Genomic DNA, 17812 nt, shown 5'->3' with positions numbered 1-17812 from the left:
CAAAGTGCTTACCCTAGAGCTGCTTCAGTGAAAGAGACCTTAACCTACTTGGTATAAATGGCTAAAATCGTTTCCTACCATCGCAGCAAAGGCGTAACATAAATAATGGTTAATATGTGATGGCAATTTTTTACCGCTGTGGTACGAGGCTCTGCGCTTCTCCTCTGAGAATTACGGTAGTCTCCAGAAGGCCCTCCTCCGCTCGGTAATTCTACGTGGATGTTCTGGGCGCCGCGGCTCTTCGCCTCGTTGCGCTCAGTGCAAGTGGGAGAAGAAGTGGTGGCGGAGGGTCGCGCGCGTCTTTAATTTCCTCCCCTGCCGCAGCCATGAAGGAGGACTCGGGCGCCGTCGCGTGGAGCGCGCTCGCTTTGTCGCCATGAGAACTCACTGCAAGCTCGTGGCGATCGCCGCGTGCCTCGGAGTTGCGCTACTTCTGTACTTTCTGGCTGGGAGCGGCGCGGATCATGAGGGGTCCCGCGGGGACGCGCGCGAGGAGGAGGAGGAGGAAGAGGATGGCCGAACCGCGCTCCCGAGCAAGACCTCCACGAAGCCGGCGCAGAAGAAGGCGCGCGCGTCCCCGCGGGGGCAACGGGGACAGCAGGGACATCAGAAGCAGAAGCAGCAGCAGCGCGTGAGGCACCGCGAGGGCGGCGCAGCGGTCCGAGACGGCGCGGGTGGACGTGCGAAGCCAGGGTAAGGGTTTTGGCAATGGCACGCGCGCTGTATGCTTAGTAGTTCCCGTGGGGATGGATCAATGGCCCTTTCCGACCCCTGGAGGTTTTTGGGTCGGATCCCGCGCTCCCCAGACTGAGACAGCGAGTCCCTCTGAAAGTGCTTTAATGTGGACCGTCTGCACACAACGGGCTCCTCTCTACGGCTGCGGCTGGAATCTCGAGCGTGTTTCGTCCCATGTCCGTCCAGACCCCTAACCCTCCCTGTCCATATCTATGTCCATACCTTCCTGGTCCTGCATGATCAAGTTTTTTACTCATGCTTTACTTCTCTGTCAGTGTCCTTGAAAGATCCACCTCGTTTTCTCCATCCAGGGATGCTGGGAGGAACAGAGTGCAACAAGCAAGGTGGTACTGGACAGGGGGACGATGATCAGCGGCGATGGTCACGTCCACCCCTAGCCAGTCTGCAACCGGGGGATGCAGGCTGCATTTTTCATACGCACTCTGTGTTTTCATATGCATGCTTCCCACATCTGGTTCCTCTCCGTTATGAAACAAAGCCAGGCGTCATCCACTCTGATTTAGGGCCGTGACACTCGCGTCGGAGGCACCGTCCGCTCCCTTAAATTCACAGTACTCCGTGTGAACGTGCATGGTAAAATAGGTAAATTGTTGTGTCGCATCACAACTGGACTGAATCCCCCAAACCCTGCTGCCTTAGCAGAACAACAGAATTATGGGCACCATATTTTAAAAACCTTAGCCATCTGCTTATGGGCTTTCTTAAACATTGTCCAGTTTTCGAAGGAGACGCTTGTGTGTCCTTCTGCTTTCTTGACAAAGTTTCTCCTTTTTTTTCCCCCCTCGAGAGGTTGAATGAAGGTCACCTTGAGAATAGCTCAGGCTCATCTCCTGGGAGTCATGTGGTTTATATTAACACAAGTAAGACCGAAGCCTCCGTTGTGTTTATTAATTAAACCGGGATATTTCCTCAAGGCACTCCTGCAGAGAATAATATTTTCTCAATTTGTGTCTCATAATAATAAGTACAAATGAGACAGTTGTCTCACACGCTGTTACTCAAAAGGTCCTTTCCTTCGCCAGGCTGAGAGATCAGTTTCCTAACAAGAGCAGTGATGTCCAGCAGGTATAGAGCATCGCTGAATGACCGGCTTATATAGCCAGTTCGTGCACGCGCACACAGTGTTCGAAACCGCTTGTCCGAAGTGGGGTCGCGGCGAACCGGAGCCCAACGCAGGGCGCGAGGCCGGAGGGGGAGGGGACACACCCAGAACGGGATGCCAGTCCATCGCAAGGCACCCCAAGCGGGACTCGAACCCCAGACCCACCAGAGAGCAGGACCCGGCCAAGCCTGCCGCGACCCTGCACCCCCCCATAACCAGTGTAATTTGGTATAATTTCTGCTTTGGAGACCGGGCATAGTTATGTTGTGTTTGAGATCAGTTGCAGAGCCCAGCGAAAGCACCCTGCAGTCATGACACCACACCCACACGTGTGTGTTTTTCGCAGATAAACCCCAAACTGGTCGCCCGTGGAGGGAAAACGGTGGCGGAAACAGGACGGCCGGATGCACGGCCGCCGTCCCGATGGAGCAGACGCTCTTACTTCTCGTCCCGGATCCTCCCCCCAGTGAGGGTGGGGGGGCAGAGCACATAAGTGTGCACTCGCCCTTTTTTGCCCCCTCTTCTGCGCCCATCATTAGCAGCGCAGCATCCCCCAGAAAAGTGGGTGTGCGTCTCCCGACGGACAAATCGCTTCGCCCTTTCCCTCGTCCCCACCTCTGCTCTGCTCGCACTAAATCACTTCTCGGAGATAAGATAAGCGCCGTAGCCCCCGGAGCGCCGAAGCTCCCGCTTCCCTCCCAGAGACGTGCCTTTGATGTGAGACGGGGCGTCTCGCTCCGCGAGCGGCGGCACGAAAAAAGACGGCTTACTGGTTTCATTTCCTATCTGCTTAAGATGTGGATTTTCATATCTGCTCGTGTAAACTCTGTAAGAGCGTCGGGACCGCGGGTCGCAACCTGGTGCTTTGTTTTGAAACGTGACGTGGGTTTTAGCTCAGCCCTTGAGTACAATGAAATATGGTTTTATCAGCCTTAATAACTGAATTGAGGTCCCAAACCTGCTGCAGTAAAAGCGAAATCCAGCTGCTCAGTGCAGGTCATGACCTGGTGCTTAATAGGCAGCTTTTCATAACTGGTAATGATGCGGTAAGGATGTGGTATAATCCATCCATTCATTGTCAATAACCATGTCTCCAGTATAGGGTCGAGGAGGTCCGGAGCCTATCCTTGAAGTATAGGGCATGAGGCAGGGTGCTCCCTTAATGGGACACCGCTTCATTGCAGAGCGATCTCTCAAACACCCGAGACACGTCTTTGGGAAGAACATACACGCTCCATACAGGCGGAATTGGTTTCGAACCCACCTTCGAACTCACAGCCCAAGAGCTGTGAAGCATCAGCGCTCCCTGCTGTGCCACCCCCGTATACCATAGTAAAACTGCTAAAAATAAAATGTTGGTCTGGGGGTTTAAACTGTTCTTATTGTTAGTGTGAACACGTGTCACGTATCCCGGTCTGACGTGTTCACAAAAAAAGGCGCGATAAATGGGTTAAAAGCCAGCAGCGCAGGGTTATGCTCTTCCATCGCAGAATGAGCTGTTCACACAGGGTTGGGATCGAGCAACTTGCAATGTTAAGCTGCTTACAGTTATTTGCCATGTACACATCTGGGTGATTTTACTGCAGCAATTCAGGGTAAGTACCTTGCTCAAGGGTACTACAGCGGCAGGTGGGGGTCGAACCGGCAGCCTTCGGATTTGAAGGCAGCACTTTTATCTGCTATGCTGTGAGCTGCCCCCTTTTGTTTGTTTGTTTGTTTGTTTGTTTGGTTGGTTTCTTGGTTTTTCTCCCCAAAAGTGCCTCTCGTACCCTTTCACCCCCCCAGTGCTAAATGGCATCTAATACTCCACTAAGCAAATGCCTCTTTATCGTTTGGAGAGCACTTGAGCATCTTGTCTGAGAGTAAATTTGCTATTCCGTCACAGCGGGCGGTAAATGTGTCACCCCTGATGACTTGTTGCCCTCCGCGGCCGTTAGAAATGTTCCCGCTCGCCTGCGGAGGAGGCTGGGAAGCGCGTTGCCCGTTGGCTCTGAGATGATTAAAAAGCGCGTTTACTCCAGCGAACCGCGACAGGGATGGAGCCGAGTGAGGACGCGCCGAAGAGCGGCGCCCTGGCGGACGAGCGTTGCGTCGAGGTGGAAAATCTGCTAATCGATCGGCCACGGAGGATGATCCGCGCCGCGGGGCCCTACGGAAAGGGTCCCGGCATCGCCGAGGCCCGTGGGGCACGGGGCGGATATTCACGCGGCAGAGCGAAAAGGGGCGGCCGCGGCACTTTCCCGAACGATCGAGGGTTGCGAGCGGACGCGCCCGGTAAGCCGCTGCGAACGCCCATAGGTCGCGGGATCGCCTCGGAGAACCGTTGCGGAAACGTTTGTTGCGCACAACGGCTCCTCCTCGGCGCGGCGTTTTCGGCGAGCGGGTGCGCCGATTGGATTTCGGCTCGGGCGCGAAGGTTCGTCCTGGAGCTTCGGAAGGTTTAGGAGACCTTGACTTTATCTCTCTCCCTTTTGCAGAGACTAAAAATGTTACTGATCCCAGAGGAAAGTGCAGGACGCTACAGCAGCCTGAATGTAACGCAATAGTGGCTGGAGACACTGGAGTAAGAGAAGAAAAAGTGAAAATGACACCGAGACACATCTGAAATAGTAGAAATCAATAAAGAGTAGTACGGACAGCTCAGCACCGCTCAGGCAGGAAGAGGTCAGTACCCCCCCGACAGTGAGAGCGCTCATTATAGAGCAGGAGTGACCTCAGGTGACCCCTAGGAACAGCACACCTGGAAGAGTGTATTATTATTATTATTATTATTATTATTACTGCATTTATCTATCATATGCTTTTCTCCAAAGCAACTTTCAACGAACTCTATGTAGTTTTATCAGCCCACACCCCTTATTCACCGCGGTGACTTACACTGTGTGTGTGTGACCATCAGTGTGTGCGGCCTCTGCGCCAGATTAAAACATTTATTTAGCTGATGCTTTTCTAAAGAAAGTGACTTTCAGTGATTTACTCACTCACACAACTGGGTCATTTATAACTCTCAGTTCAGGGTAAGTACCTTGCTCAAGGGTACTGCAGCTGGAGATGAGTCTCAAACCTGCAACCTTTTGGGTCCAAAGGCAGCAGCTCTGATTACTACTCCACCTGCTACCCCTTTGTGATGTTTAAAGATGTGGAATACGTGTAAGTTTGTCACTCATCCTTTGCCGGTGCTGCTTTAAGATGTTTTTAACGATTGTGTATAAAAACATTATTAAAAAACAAAGATCATATTGTAGATGGGAGGTTTTCCCTCGCTTTGGTACTCTGACCTGTTGCATAAGGCCGGAATTGAAGTTCGGCAAAGCCATCAGTGCTTTTGCAAGTAGGAACACGGTAATCAATAATTTATGGTTTGTTTTCCTGGAAAAATCGAACTTTATGAGAGGTGGTTCAATACAGGAGATGTTGGGGGAGGGGGAAATGAAAGACGAATCTCTTGCACCCCTTGAATTAACGTGTCTTTGCAAAGACCTCTATACCTGTCAGCTGGTTTTAAACTTGATCTTTTGCCCATTTGTGTGTTTAGCTGATATGGGTTTTGCTGGTTTACTTTTGGAATTGCATGTTCAAAGCCCAGAGGCACCGAGCCCCCCCTCCCAGTTCAAGGCCTTCTGATGGGGCCTAATGTGTGTGTCCGCTTGGTGATCCCACGCCCCAGAGGTCCAAAATCAAAAGTCTGTAGGTTCTCCGATGCGGTCGAATGAGCTCCCCATGTCCCTCAGAGCTGCTGAATCCCTATCAACATTCAGGAAGGATCTCAACCCATCCCACCACTGATCTCCTATAAAAAAATGGCAAAATGAGTAGCAGCGCCGCAAGCGTATCCCGTTACGCAAAACGTCTCGAGCGATGGTTACGGTGGAAAGAAAAGCAAAGCCTATCAAAGCGGGAAAGTGTCTCGTGCCTTTGCTGCAGCAGCGGGATCAAAGCGGCCCGCCGCCTCTCCTCCAGAACCCTGTTTGATTCCAGTTTCTCAGTGATCTGAATTCATCGCCGGTGCAACTGCCAGCGCGGCGCTGGCAGCGTTTTTAGATTAGATGTAGACGCCGTTTGGCTTCCCGCTCCGGAGAACAAAGCTTTGCTGGTGCGGGAAGACGGGAGACTGCGACGGCGGAGCCGCGACATTGTGGTGTTCGTCAAAGCCGCGATTGTCTGCATTCATCTTTCTGTCGGACGGAGCTCGGCGACGCCTTCGGTTTCCATGTCGGAGAGGCGCGTCGTCCCGCCGCTCCTTGCCGGGGTAGGGCGGGTGGCATGGCGTAACGTATGCTCTGGTGACGGATGTGTTTTCAATGCAGGCTTTCCCGTGGCAGGCAGCGGGCGGAGGCTGGGCGCGGCGCGCGCGGGTTCGACGTGCCGGACGAGCGGATGCACCTGGCCGTGGTGGCCTGTGGCGACCGCCTGGATGAGACGCTCAATATGCTCAAGTCGGCGCTGCTCTTCAGCTTCCGGAAGATCAAGTTCCACATCTTCGCGGAGCAAACCCTGGCCTCGCTCTTTGAGAAGGGGGTAAGTTCTCCCCGACCACGCGAACGACCACATCTGTCTGGCGACGGACACGGTGTTTGATGCCGCTTGGTGACCCCGCACCCTAGAGGTCCAACATCAAAAGTCTGTAGGTTCTCCGATGCGGCCAGATGAGCTCCCCTGTCCCTCGGAGCTGCTGAATCCCTATCAACATTCAGGAAGGGTCTCAACCCAACACCTCAACACCGTCTCCCCACCGTAACTCTTTCGTGTGAAATGCACTTCTGTTTACTCTGTTACTCCTGCTCCCTGAAGGCCTTTGTGACCTTTATTCAAAGTGCAGTGCAGTTTTAAGACAACAATTACCTTTTCTGAGTTCCATTTCAATACCGTGTTTACCTGGTCTGGGTGTATTTTCTGAGCCTTTTTGTGTTTAATTTCTTGACTTTGGGACTGTCTATAGAAATGCCTCCTGCCTTCGGCCTCCATCACACCAGCATAATTTAGCTGCGTTTTGAATAACGGTCACGTCTGATTCCTGTAGATCACCAAGAACTGCAGAGTAATGCTTCTTTAACACTGACATTTTTGGTTTTTAATCTGATTTTTCTTGCATTACATTTAAATTTATTTATGAGAAACTTTTCTCCAAAGCAAATTCCAATGAACTCTGTGTAGTGTTATGAGCCCACACACCTTATTCACCGCGGTGACTTACACTGCTAGATACACTACTTACACTGGGTCAGTCATCCATACATCAGTGGAACACACACATTTTCTCTCTCTGTCACTCACACACTATGGGGGAACCTGAACAGCATGTCTTTGGAGTGTGGGAGGAAACCAGAGCACCTGGAGGAAACCCACATAGACACAGGGAGAACATGCAAACTCCACACAGACTGAGCGAGGATCGAACCCACGTCCTCTCGCACCACCCAGGTGCTGTGAGACAGCAGCGCTATTCCCTGTGCCACCGTGCCGCCCACTTTATCTTAAGTTGTCTGTAACACTGACTGTTATGAGAAATCTGTAGGGTAGCAGTACAATATTTTTCATGCATTTCACGTACTTTACTTCTCTCGAACATCTTTTCCATTTTGTACGGCTCATTGTGTTGATTATCATACAGATGTTAATCATAAAGCAAGTCTCCTTCGGTGTTAATGAAGTTGGGACATCAAATATGAATTAAGTTGCATGCAAAGGAGCCCAGCTGACAGTGTCTCCGCTGTTACTGCCAGAAGCTTTCAGGCTACTCTAGATTCATCAATCATTATTTATAAATCATTATTTGAGGTTCTAGAAGGTTTTTTCTTTTTAAAGCTGAAAGTTTTTGAGTGTCAGTACAATATTTCAGTTTGGATTTTTAAAAGCTTTCTGTTTGGTGCTGCTGCGGGAGAGTCGTCAGTAACATGGGATGTTTGATTGCTCTTCTGTATTTACATTTATTTACTTAACAGATGCTTTTCTCCAAAGCAACTTACAATGGATACTATGTAGTGTTATCAGCCCACACACCTTATTCACCACGGTAACTTACACTGCTAGATACACTACTCGCAGTGGGTCACTCATCCATACATCAGTGGAGCACACTCTTTCTCTGTCACTTGCACGCTATGGGGGAACCTGAACAGCGTGTCTTTGGAGTGTGGGAGGAAACCAGAGCACCCAGAGGAAGCCCAAACAGACATGTGGAGAACATGCAAACTTCACACAGACTGAGCGGGGATCGAACCCACATCTTTTCGCACCACCCAGGTGCTGTGAGACAGCAGCACTACTCGCTGTGCCACCGTGCCGCCCTATTTGTATGTATGTTTTATGTATTTGCAGCATAATACATAATGTCAGGGTGAATTTTATTTTGTGAATTGCAGCTCATGGCAAAATATTAACGTAATGCATTCATTTTCATGATATCATATTCAGGAAATTGTACTGAAACTGAGTGGAATAAGTGTGGTATGCTGTGATGGACCGGCGTCCTGTCCAGGGTGTACCCCCTGCTCTGTGCTTCTAGGATAGGCTCCGGACCACCAGGACCCTGCACTGAACAAGCCGTTGAACAAAATAGAGGGGTGGGATTTTGGAGGGTAAATGTCAGTGCAGGGAACCTTCAAATTCTGAACTTCTTATGTAAATTGTTGTTATTGGACAATTAGATTTGGATTGTTTCGGAATCGAATTCCAGCTTGGGAGTTACTGGGCTGCGTGGATTGGTTTTGATATTAAACAGATGACCGTGTCCATTTGCGGGAAGTGGAAAGTGAAGAAAAACACTTTGCAGCAGGTGCGTGTGAGAACTCTGGATTGTCCTCAGCTTTGAGGTCTGTGGGGATTTTATACATCTTTTTACCTCTAACAGGCTCACATAATGTTTATACTTATTCATTCTGCTGATGCTTTTCTTCACAGGGACTTACAGCGTTAAGGTATTTACAATTATTTACCCATTTATACAGCTGGAGCCATTTCGGGTAAGTACCTTACTCAAGGGCACTACAGCTGGAGGTGAGGCTCGAACCTGTGACCTTTGGGTCCCAAAGCAGCAGCTCAAACCAGTACGCTACCGGTTCGTCGTACGTATCGGCAGCCGTGCGAAACATCTGCCCGTCTCCTCGCAAGGCGCAACTCGTAAACGGACGGCGCCCGGCCCGCTGATGAGGTGCGCGCATCGGGCGATTGGACACGGCGGCGCGTCTCTGACGAGACCGTCTCCCGCCCCGTCGGCCGCGGTGCCGCCGGCTCCTCCGCTCGCGACTCTCCTCCGGGGGCCAAATAGTTTAACGGCCTCCCGAGTGCCGAGGGGGAGGCTAAGCGCTCGACGGAGCGGAAAATTGGAGGCCCCGGTTGTGCGAAGGAGGCTTTTCGGGGCCGTGCGAGATAAGAGCCCTTCTCACCCATCGCCCGTGCGCCTTTGAGCGCCTGCGGCTGGCTTTCGCCAGGATCGCGTTCTCCGCGCGATGCTCTGGGACCGTAACCGAGCCGCATCTCCGGGTCGCAACAGATGGGCTGCGTTCCGGTGGCTCTCTGTCGCGGCCGTATCCGGGCTGCGTTGCGCATTTTTTGTTTAATATTTTCAGCTTTTACTAAGCATGTATCAAGTAGCAGTGAGAAGAAGTCCGAGTGCCTTTCGTGGAAATGAGTTCCTCCCCGTAATCGACAGCGTTTTCCATCGAGGTCGTTTGTTTGACACGTCCCTCACGCTGCGTCTCCTGATAGTTCTTGGACAACTTCGAGGTGTGTGGTGGGCTTCCGTCCTTCTCAAGAACGAAGGGCTGAGCGGCCGTTATCCCGATGGAACGGAACGTCGCTGAAGCGCAGTTGTGAGGGGGGAGGTTTGTGACCCCCCCCGAATGCTCCTGATTTCCGCATGAATGGCTCCTGAAGTGGGGTCTCATGCTCAGCTAAGTTGTAATGATAGAGACTTACTGAATTAATACTCTTAACAGTCAAGGCGCATTTTACCTTGTGGTACAAATGGCTGAAAGAAAAAGTATGTGAACCTCTGCACTATTGAGGTTTTGGAATGAGGTGTTCAGTCAGTTCAGGTATGGATTTGACCTGCCCTATCATGTGTATACAGGTGGTCCCCGACTTACGATGGGGTCACGTTCCGCAAAACCCATCGTAAGTCGAAAATGCATTTAATACACACCTTTGAGCGACAGGCTGGGAGATGCGGATCGCTGCCGCTGCCCAGACTCGCGAGAGAGTATCGCTCCGCATATCGCTTGCCTGGGAAAAAATGAAAATTTAAAATTCGAAGTACCGTTTGTACTGAATGTCTATCGCCAGCTCACCATCGTAAAGTCGAAAAATCGTAAGTCGGGGACTACCTGTATTTAAAAAAAAAAAAAAAAGCGCGCGCACACAAACTATTTTTTTATTGCACCTTTGGGGTAAAAGGGTCTTACGTTTAGGAGCAAGTCGAGTTCCGATCGGCCTTCCCTTCCCTACCGCGTTCCTAAGTTGAGGAGCCAGTGTATCGTATTGGCCAGCCTCGAGGGGTTGCTTCAGATGTGAGAGAAGGCGTGACAGAGTTGACGGTGGTTCATGATGGGATGGACCACCAGTCACGGCACGCCTGTTCCGGTGAAGGTCCATAACAGCTTGCAGTTGTTCTTCCAGCTGAGCCAGTGGCCCAGGCCCATCTCCTCCAAGTTCCAGTACAACATCTACCCCATCACCTTCTCCGTGGGCAATGCTGAGGAGTGGAAGAAGCTCTTCAAGCCCTGCGCAGCACAGAGGCTCTTCCTGCCTGTAAGACCCCCCCACCTCCTAGCCCTCGGTGTCGGTCGAAATGAGCGAACACCCACGTGGGCTCTCGTACATCATTTAGGTGAACATTTCCATTCAGGCGCTGTGATTTTCAAATAGATTTTGTGTTCGCGTCCCACAACGCCGAAGTGCCTTGCTGCTGTTTTTCATCTTCCAGCTGAACGCAATGTTTTGCTTCAGTTTAATTGCATTCTCGCTGCGAAGAACAAAGCATACGCACACACACACACACACACACACACACACACACAGAGCCTGCGATTAATTTCAAAGTGAAAATGCTTAACTTTCTGCAGTTATTGGAGCATAAACCTTTTTCTGGTGCAATACAAAGTTATGTCTGAAAACTTTAAGCTTGCTAGATGTTTTAGGCTCACGCCGTCCAAACACGTTGACTCATGCCTGGAGCGTGCAGGACAGGATGGGGTCGAGGCGCCGCCAGTCATTGCACTGCTATCGTGACCCGCAGGTCATCCTGAAGGATGTGGACTCGCTGCTGTACGTGGACACGGACGTCCTCTTCCTGAGCCCCGTGGACCACATCTGGAACTTCCTGAAGGATTTCAACAGCTCCCAACTGGCTGCCATGGCCCCCGAGCACGAAATCCCCAAGATAGGCTGGTACAGCCGCTTCGCCCGACACCCATTCTACGGGGTCACCGGGGTCAACTCGGGGGTCATGCTGATGAATCTCACACGCATACGGAGCACTTTGTTCAAGGTGGGGACAACTGGTTTTCTCCTCTTCCTTGATTTTTGTTTTTCTTGGCCGTCCCCCAACCCAACCCCCCACTACACGCTAGTCGGTGAATTGTAAGAGATGCTTTGCGCTCACGTGTCTCACCCATCACACGTTTACTTGAAGTGCCTGAGAGTCTTCGTCTCGCGCCCGGTTGCTTCTCGCCGGCTTCCCCGTCGCTTGTTTCTGATGTCCTCGCTTGAAGCCTCCCTGTCCCTTGGGGCGCGGTTCTCGAAACAAATTAAGACGGCCTTGTTTCCGAGATGAGGGCTGAACCTCACAGTTTCGGATCAATTATGACGCCGGAGTGCTGCTCGAAGGCAGAGCTGCCTTGCTGTCGGAATTGGTTTCGCCGCGCATCTTTACACTCCGCTTTTATACCGGGAAAGAAGCGAAGGTTTTGGAAAAGAAAGAAAAGGCGTACTCAAAGTAAACTTCCGGTGACGTTGTTGATTCCAAGCCTTTTTCTCGGCCCTACAGAACAGCATGATCTCCGGCGGCCTGTCGTGGGAAGACCTCCTTCACCCGCTGTACCAGAAGTACAAGAACCACATCACCTGGGGTGACCAGGACCTCCTGAATATCATCTTTCACTACAATCCTGGTACAGAGTATGCCGGCAAGGGATTTTCCTGAAATGGGGGAATGGACATCGTTCGATTTCTAGAGTGATTGTTTCAGAAATGTGCATTGACTAAAAGTCCATTTTAAAGTGCTGTGGCTGCTTGTGGGGTGGAGGAGGGTTTAAGGTGCAGGACAGCAGGTCCCCTGAACAAAACAGGATTTATTTGCAAACAAAAGAACCCGATACGGGGACAGATCCCTTCCAGGGAGAACAGAAACCCGCTTTCCAAGTATTCCTCCCCAAAATCTTGAGACCAGCAGCTTTTAATGTCCCTCCTGATTCCCTTCAATGCATAGCAGCTGGTCCTCATCAAGCCTTTGCGTTCAGGCGGGCAGGTCCCCGTCCACCACCTCAACCCCCTCCTGCTGACCAAGTCTCAGAACATTGATTTTGAAATGAAAAGGCAGTGATGGCAATTGATATTACATCCTGGATTACCTATTTTTGTGAATGAAGGATTAAAATGAGATGCAGGCTGTTATACTGGTTGAAAGGGTCAAATGAATTTAAAAAAAAAAAAAAAAAAGATAAAATATGACTGCCCCTATTTTTCTCTCTGAATCCCACCTCCTGCTCCAGCATCATTGACATAGAAAATAACACCCTTATTTACCCTAAACTGCTCCAATAAAAACTGTGAGTAAATTATTCAGTGCCACTATTGGTGAATTTACATTTATTAATTTATTTGCTGCATTTCTCCTAAGTGACTTGCACTGATTTACCCATTTTTACAGCTGGATAATTTACTCTATCAATTCAGGGTAAGTACCTTGATCAGGGGTACTGCAGCAGGAACTCAAACCTGAGTTGTTGCAAGATGGCAACTTTAACTGCTGTACCACTTGCTACCTCAATATAGACTTAAGTTTTTTCCTTCGTCTGGGCCGCTTTAAAATTTTCAGTTTTAAGCCAAGAAGAGTCGCAGGCAAATTATTTACATCAGTAAACGGCTAATGAATGTACAGAGTCTATATTTTGACTGTATTAACTTATATTTGCTGAAATCATAATTGCTACTCACCCTTTGCATGAGAGTGGCTCTTATTCCAGCACGCATTAATTATGTAGGAAAATTAGAGGCTAATGAATGTGAGCGCTTTCATCTGTGCGCCACACTGGTCCAGAATATCCCAGAATGCGTCCGAAAATGAGTCGGCGGGGGGGCAGAAATAAAGCAGGGCTGGAGGGAAAAACGTCTCTGCTGCACATGCAGCCCACTGCATGTTTTAGGATTGATGGTCCTCCATTCCCGCAGCCTTCTCTGCATCTTTTTTTTTGACCCTTTTGATTGGGTTTGATTTTTAAAAAAAATTTTAATATCCATTTGATGTAACTGAAGGTGTTTGAGCCACAGGGAGGACCTGATGGTCAGATGAACAGTTGCCTGTCCACCAAGCAGTGAGCGATGCTACTGTAATCCCTCAGCTATTCGAACCCATCCCCTTTGTGCTGCTGATCTTTACGAACCTGCCGTTTCTTTAGCTTACGTCAGTCGAGTGCGTCAACGCGGTCCTTCGACCGCTCTGCTGTAACTCTTCACTGATGTCATTTCCCAGAGTGCCTCTACATATTCCCGTGCCAGTGGAATTACAGGCCCGACCACTGCATGTATGGCAGCAACTGCAAGAGTGCCGAAGAAGAAGGCGTGTCCATTCTCCATGGCAACCGTGGAGTGTACCATGACGACAAGCAACCTGCCTTCAAAGCCGTGTATGACGCAATACACGACGTGAGTAAAAGGCGGTACATATTTTCAAATAAGAAAAAAAAAAAATATATGTACATGTACGTGTGTGTATTGTGGGGGGCAGCTGGTGGCATAGTGGTTTGAGTGTCATCCCAGCAATTTGAAGGTCCTTGGTTCAAACCCCCATCCTGTTGTAGTACCCTTGATCAAGGTATAAATATAAATGTTATTAATATGTTAGTAATACGAATAAATGAAATTAATTGATCCATTCAAAATACCCTGCTGTATAAATGGGTGAGCGAAGCTGTTTATGTAACATTGCATGACTGCAAACTGGTGTAATCGAAATACAGGCTAATGGCAATAAAAGGCTGAAAGATAAAGTGACGTCTCGCTTCGTTCAAGTGCCGCCTTTGTCGAAATCGCGCGAGCCTCTTTCGCTCGCCGAGTTAATGTTTGAACGATCGGCGGTCGGTAAGAATCGCCAGCACAAGAGTTTTGCAGCATTCCCTGGAGTTCGGCCGGAGACCTTATTTGCGAAATTGCGGCCCAAGGTGTGCCTGTGTGCTCCTGCAAATTAACGGAAGTGATCAAATCGTTTTGCGATATAGTGCTTTCAGCAGGGTTGGGAATTATGTCTTATTTCTTAACCCTGTATGTAAAAGAGCCTCGCTTTCTGCTAAAATCTCTTCTTCATCTGCACAAGTTCTGTGTGCTGCTTGTGCTGTGTGATTAAAATTTGTTTTATTATTGCTATTCTTCTTATCATAAATATTAATAATAATAATGACAGCCTTTACATTTTTTATTTAGCAGACACTTTTCTCCAAAGCGACTTCCAACGAAATCTATGTAGTTTTATCAGCTCACACTCCTTATTCACCAAGGTCACTTATACTTTATTGGTTCAGATCCCACCTCCTGCTGTAGTACCTTTTGAGCAAGGTGTTAACCCTCAGAGTGTAGGAACAGTGGGACGACACGGTGGCACAGCGAGTAACGCTGCTGTCTCACGGCACCTGGGCGGTGCAAGAGGACGTAGGTTCGATCCCCACTCAGACTCTGTGGAGTTTGCCTGTTCTGTCTGTGTGGGTTTCTGCCAGGTGCTCTGGTTTCCTCCCACACTCCAAAGACATGCTGTTCAGGTTCCCCCATGGAGTGAGTGAGACAGAGAGAGTGTGTTTCAGTAATGTATGGATGAGTGACTCAGTGTAAGTAGTGTATCTAGCAGTGTAAGTCACCGTGGTGAATAAGGTGTGTGGGCTTATAACACTATATAGAGTTCATTTGAAGTTGCTTTGGAGAAAAGTGTCTGATAAAGGAATAAATTATAGAGGTATTGTTTAAAAATAACTGGCTACCCTTAAGTTTAGCAAGCGCTGCGGTGCTCCTTTGTAACCTGTCTCATTTTCCTCCTTCGCAGTATCCCTTCGAGGAAAACTTGTTCCAGTCGCTGTTCTACCCCCTGCAGACCAAGTTCCTGGACACGGTGAACACGCTGTGTGGGCGGATTCCCCAGGTGTTCCTCAAGCAGGTGGAGAAAACGATGAGGACGGTGTACGAGCGCAGAGTGGTCCGCCACATGAGGCCAAGGCACCAGTAAAACCCTTTAAATGTCTAATGCCTTCTACGTCCTTCCTTCCTGAACCCGAGAAGGCACGAAAGCGAAGGAGCGAAACAAAGGCGCTCGAGGTGTTTCACAGCCATGTGAGGAACGTGGCAAGTGCCGGCGCCGGGAAGGCCGGTGGGCACGGAGCGGCCAGCTGGAGGCGCTCTTCTCGTTCCATGGCGGAGCGACGCTGCGGTCAAGGCTTCCCCAGCCTGTGTGTCCCCAGGAGATGGACCGATCGAACATTCAGAAGCAGCTGTACCAGGTTCACAGCAACAACCTCATTTTATTTTCCAAAAATTTTTTTCTGCCTTTTTTTTTTTTTTTTTTAACTGCATGACTTTTTCGTGATAAATTCAAATGTACGAAATACCGATCATTTAAAAATTTTTGCCTCTTATTAGCATGTGCTTCCCTCCCCACAAGCTTTTCATTAGCAGTCATCTTTTTAATTATTAAGTATGAAACGTGGCGTTCAGTATTAGTATTATCGACAGTATTATTCCGGATATTTTTTTAATAATCTGCAGCGTCTCATGTTCCATAACGTGGACTGTCTACATAAGTACTTTTTTCCTTCAAGAAAATTAGTGATTGAATGTGACCAAGGATGCATTTCAGCGTGATATCCTGGATCCATACTGAGATTCAACATCATGCGCTCGCAAATGAGCCCAGTCGGGGGGAGGTAAAAGGACCAGTAAACCACTGTTGAGTTCTGAGACACGGCCTCATGTTTGTGAACAATGCGGTGACCAAGGGCTGGTGTGTGTGTTACATCACTTGTACCGCAGTACCTGCCAAGCTGTGCAGTTGAGAGGATTTCTCACCCAAGGGGATGGGTTCGAAAGTGGGAAATGCCAGACAAGCTTTTGTACTGGTTTGTGTGGAAGGGAAGTTTTTTAAAAAAATTTTTAAAAATAAATGTGCCATGAGGTGTGGTGTCCTTATCGGAATTGCCTCTGAGAGGTTTAAATCTGAATGTGTGCCGTGACGGATGCTGAGAGTCCTGCGTAGGTGCGCTGCGTGGTCGGTGTCCGCAGGTTTCCTTCCGCCAGCCGTGGGAGAGCCGCCAGAAGGGTGGCGAGCGCTGGAATAACACTCGTGCCACATGTGAAGATTGTTCCACGAATACATATTCTATGCATTGTCAGCTGGTGTTTTTTTTCTTCTTTTTTTAATTCTAATTTTTTTAAATTTCACTTTTATAAGAAGGAGCTGCCAAAAGCAGCCAAATATAAACAACTGTATTAAATTCTTTTTTTTTTTTTTTTCCCTTACTCTCAAAGTTTAGAAATATATATATAGGGCGAAAAATGTGATTTTGACTTATTTTCCATTTTCGGCTGTGTTCTGACCCTACGAGGGCCGTCTCGTGTTGCTGGATGTGTGCAAGGTTTACGGCCTGCGTGCAGGAGAATAAATTTAGGAGAAAACGCGTGTACGTGTGATGCTCTCGGCAGCACTACGTGCCGTGCTCAGCACCTGTGGAAGTATTTGAGCAAATACATGTAGAAAAGTGTAGTGTTTTCTAGGAGCTTCACTGAAGCAGTTGTAAGAAGAGCTAGGGAATTGTCCTTTCTATGTATATGTAACCACAACCTTGATCTTACTTGAAAGTATTGGAATTTTTTTTTTTTTTGTGCTCCACATATTCCACTTTTGCCTGTGAAAAATGCCTGGAGAAATGGAATGATACAATTCCCAGATTTAGAAATAAAATGAGGAAATGCAAGCAAAGTGAAAGGAAGTAACTGAAACTGGAATTGTCTTAAATTGGCTTTAGTGGTGTTTTTTTTTTGTTTACTCTTTTATATAGAAAATGCACTTACATGTTACAGCTCCCACGGAGAAGGAATATGTACCTCTGTATCAAGAATGTGTTTTTTTTTTTTTATATTGTGTTTTTTCAGGGGGGGCAGGGTTACTGCATGAAGAATCTCTAATAAATATGCATGGAAACTCAACAGACTTTTGGAAAATGCAAATTGGGCTGTTTTTTCCTTTTGTACTGCTTTGCTTTTTTTGAAATTATTTGAAACTGTGTTTTCTGCTTCTTAAGTCTTAAAAGGTTAAGCAATTTTGTACATTTCAAGATATGCCAGTTCCTCTAGTTACACATGAAGTTTTGAAGGTACCGACTCCCTCCGGATAATTTTTTAATTTAAATTCATTGTCTTGTCTCTTCTGTAAAATTTGTCTGTAGCACAATGAACGAGACCCGTTTGCTCGCCGAGCTGGTAGATGGCAGTAAAGTCGAGCCGCACAGAAGAGGCGTGTGGAACCGCCTCGATCCAACTCTCTTCCACAGCGTTTACTGCTTGCGTCCAATGATTGTGAGCGTCGGCGATTATAATGGCAAGACGAAGACGAAATGTGTCTTCCAACCTTATTCTCTCTGGTGGATCGTAAAGCTGAACGTGTTAAGTAGCTGGAACGCCGCAGATCCTTCGACAAAAAGCAATCTTGTCAATTTCAAGTGAATAAGACTGTGAACACCGTGCAGCTATATCCAGGGTTTG

General features: G+C 48.6%; 1 protein-coding gene across 2 annotated transcripts; it reads left to right on the top strand.

Annotated features, from left to right (window-relative positions):
- Nucleotides 1–216: 216 nt before the first annotated feature.
- Nucleotides 217–16516, top strand: gxylt2 (glucoside xylosyltransferase 2). 2 transcript variants are annotated; one of them, XM_029248002.1, is made up of 7 exons: nucleotides 217–693; nucleotides 6166–6376; nucleotides 10475–10606; nucleotides 11094–11345; nucleotides 11844–11967; nucleotides 13548–13720; nucleotides 15105–16516. In XM_029248002.1, the coding sequence occupies exons 1-7, from the start codon at nucleotides 377–379 to the stop codon at nucleotides 15282–15284; spliced, it is 1389 nt and encodes a 462-aa protein (XP_029103835.1). In that variant the 5' UTR covers nucleotides 217–376; the 3' UTR covers nucleotides 15285–16516. The 2 variants fall into 2 exon arrangements, with proteins under 2 accessions (XP_029103835.1, XP_029103834.1); XM_029248001.1 differs by having other exon boundaries at nucleotides 10463–10606.
- The last annotated feature ends 1296 nt before the right edge of the window (nucleotides 16517–17812 follow it).

This window comes from Scleropages formosus, chromosome 22, assembly GCF_900964775.1.
Source record: "Scleropages formosus chromosome 22, fSclFor1.1, whole genome shotgun sequence".
Taxonomy (NCBI): Eukaryota; Metazoa; Chordata; class Actinopteri; order Osteoglossiformes; family Osteoglossidae; genus Scleropages; species Scleropages formosus.
This window is presented reverse-complemented; position numbering and strand designations above follow the sequence as displayed.

Excerpts from the sequence above, each read along its gene's own strand:
- gxylt2 (XM_029248001.1), top strand. The coding sequence starts at position 377 with ATGAGAACTCACTGCAAGCTCGTGGCGATCGCCGCGTGCCTCGGAGTT. Across the intron at positions 10,607-11,093 it reads CACAGAGGCTCTTCCTGCCT|GTCATCCTGAAGGATGTGGA; the intron begins GTAAGACCCCCC and ends CGTGACCCGCAG. Across the intron at positions 11,346-11,843 it reads TACGGAGCACTTTGTTCAAG|AACAGCATGATCTCCGGCGG; the intron begins GTGGGGACAACT and ends TCGGCCCTACAG.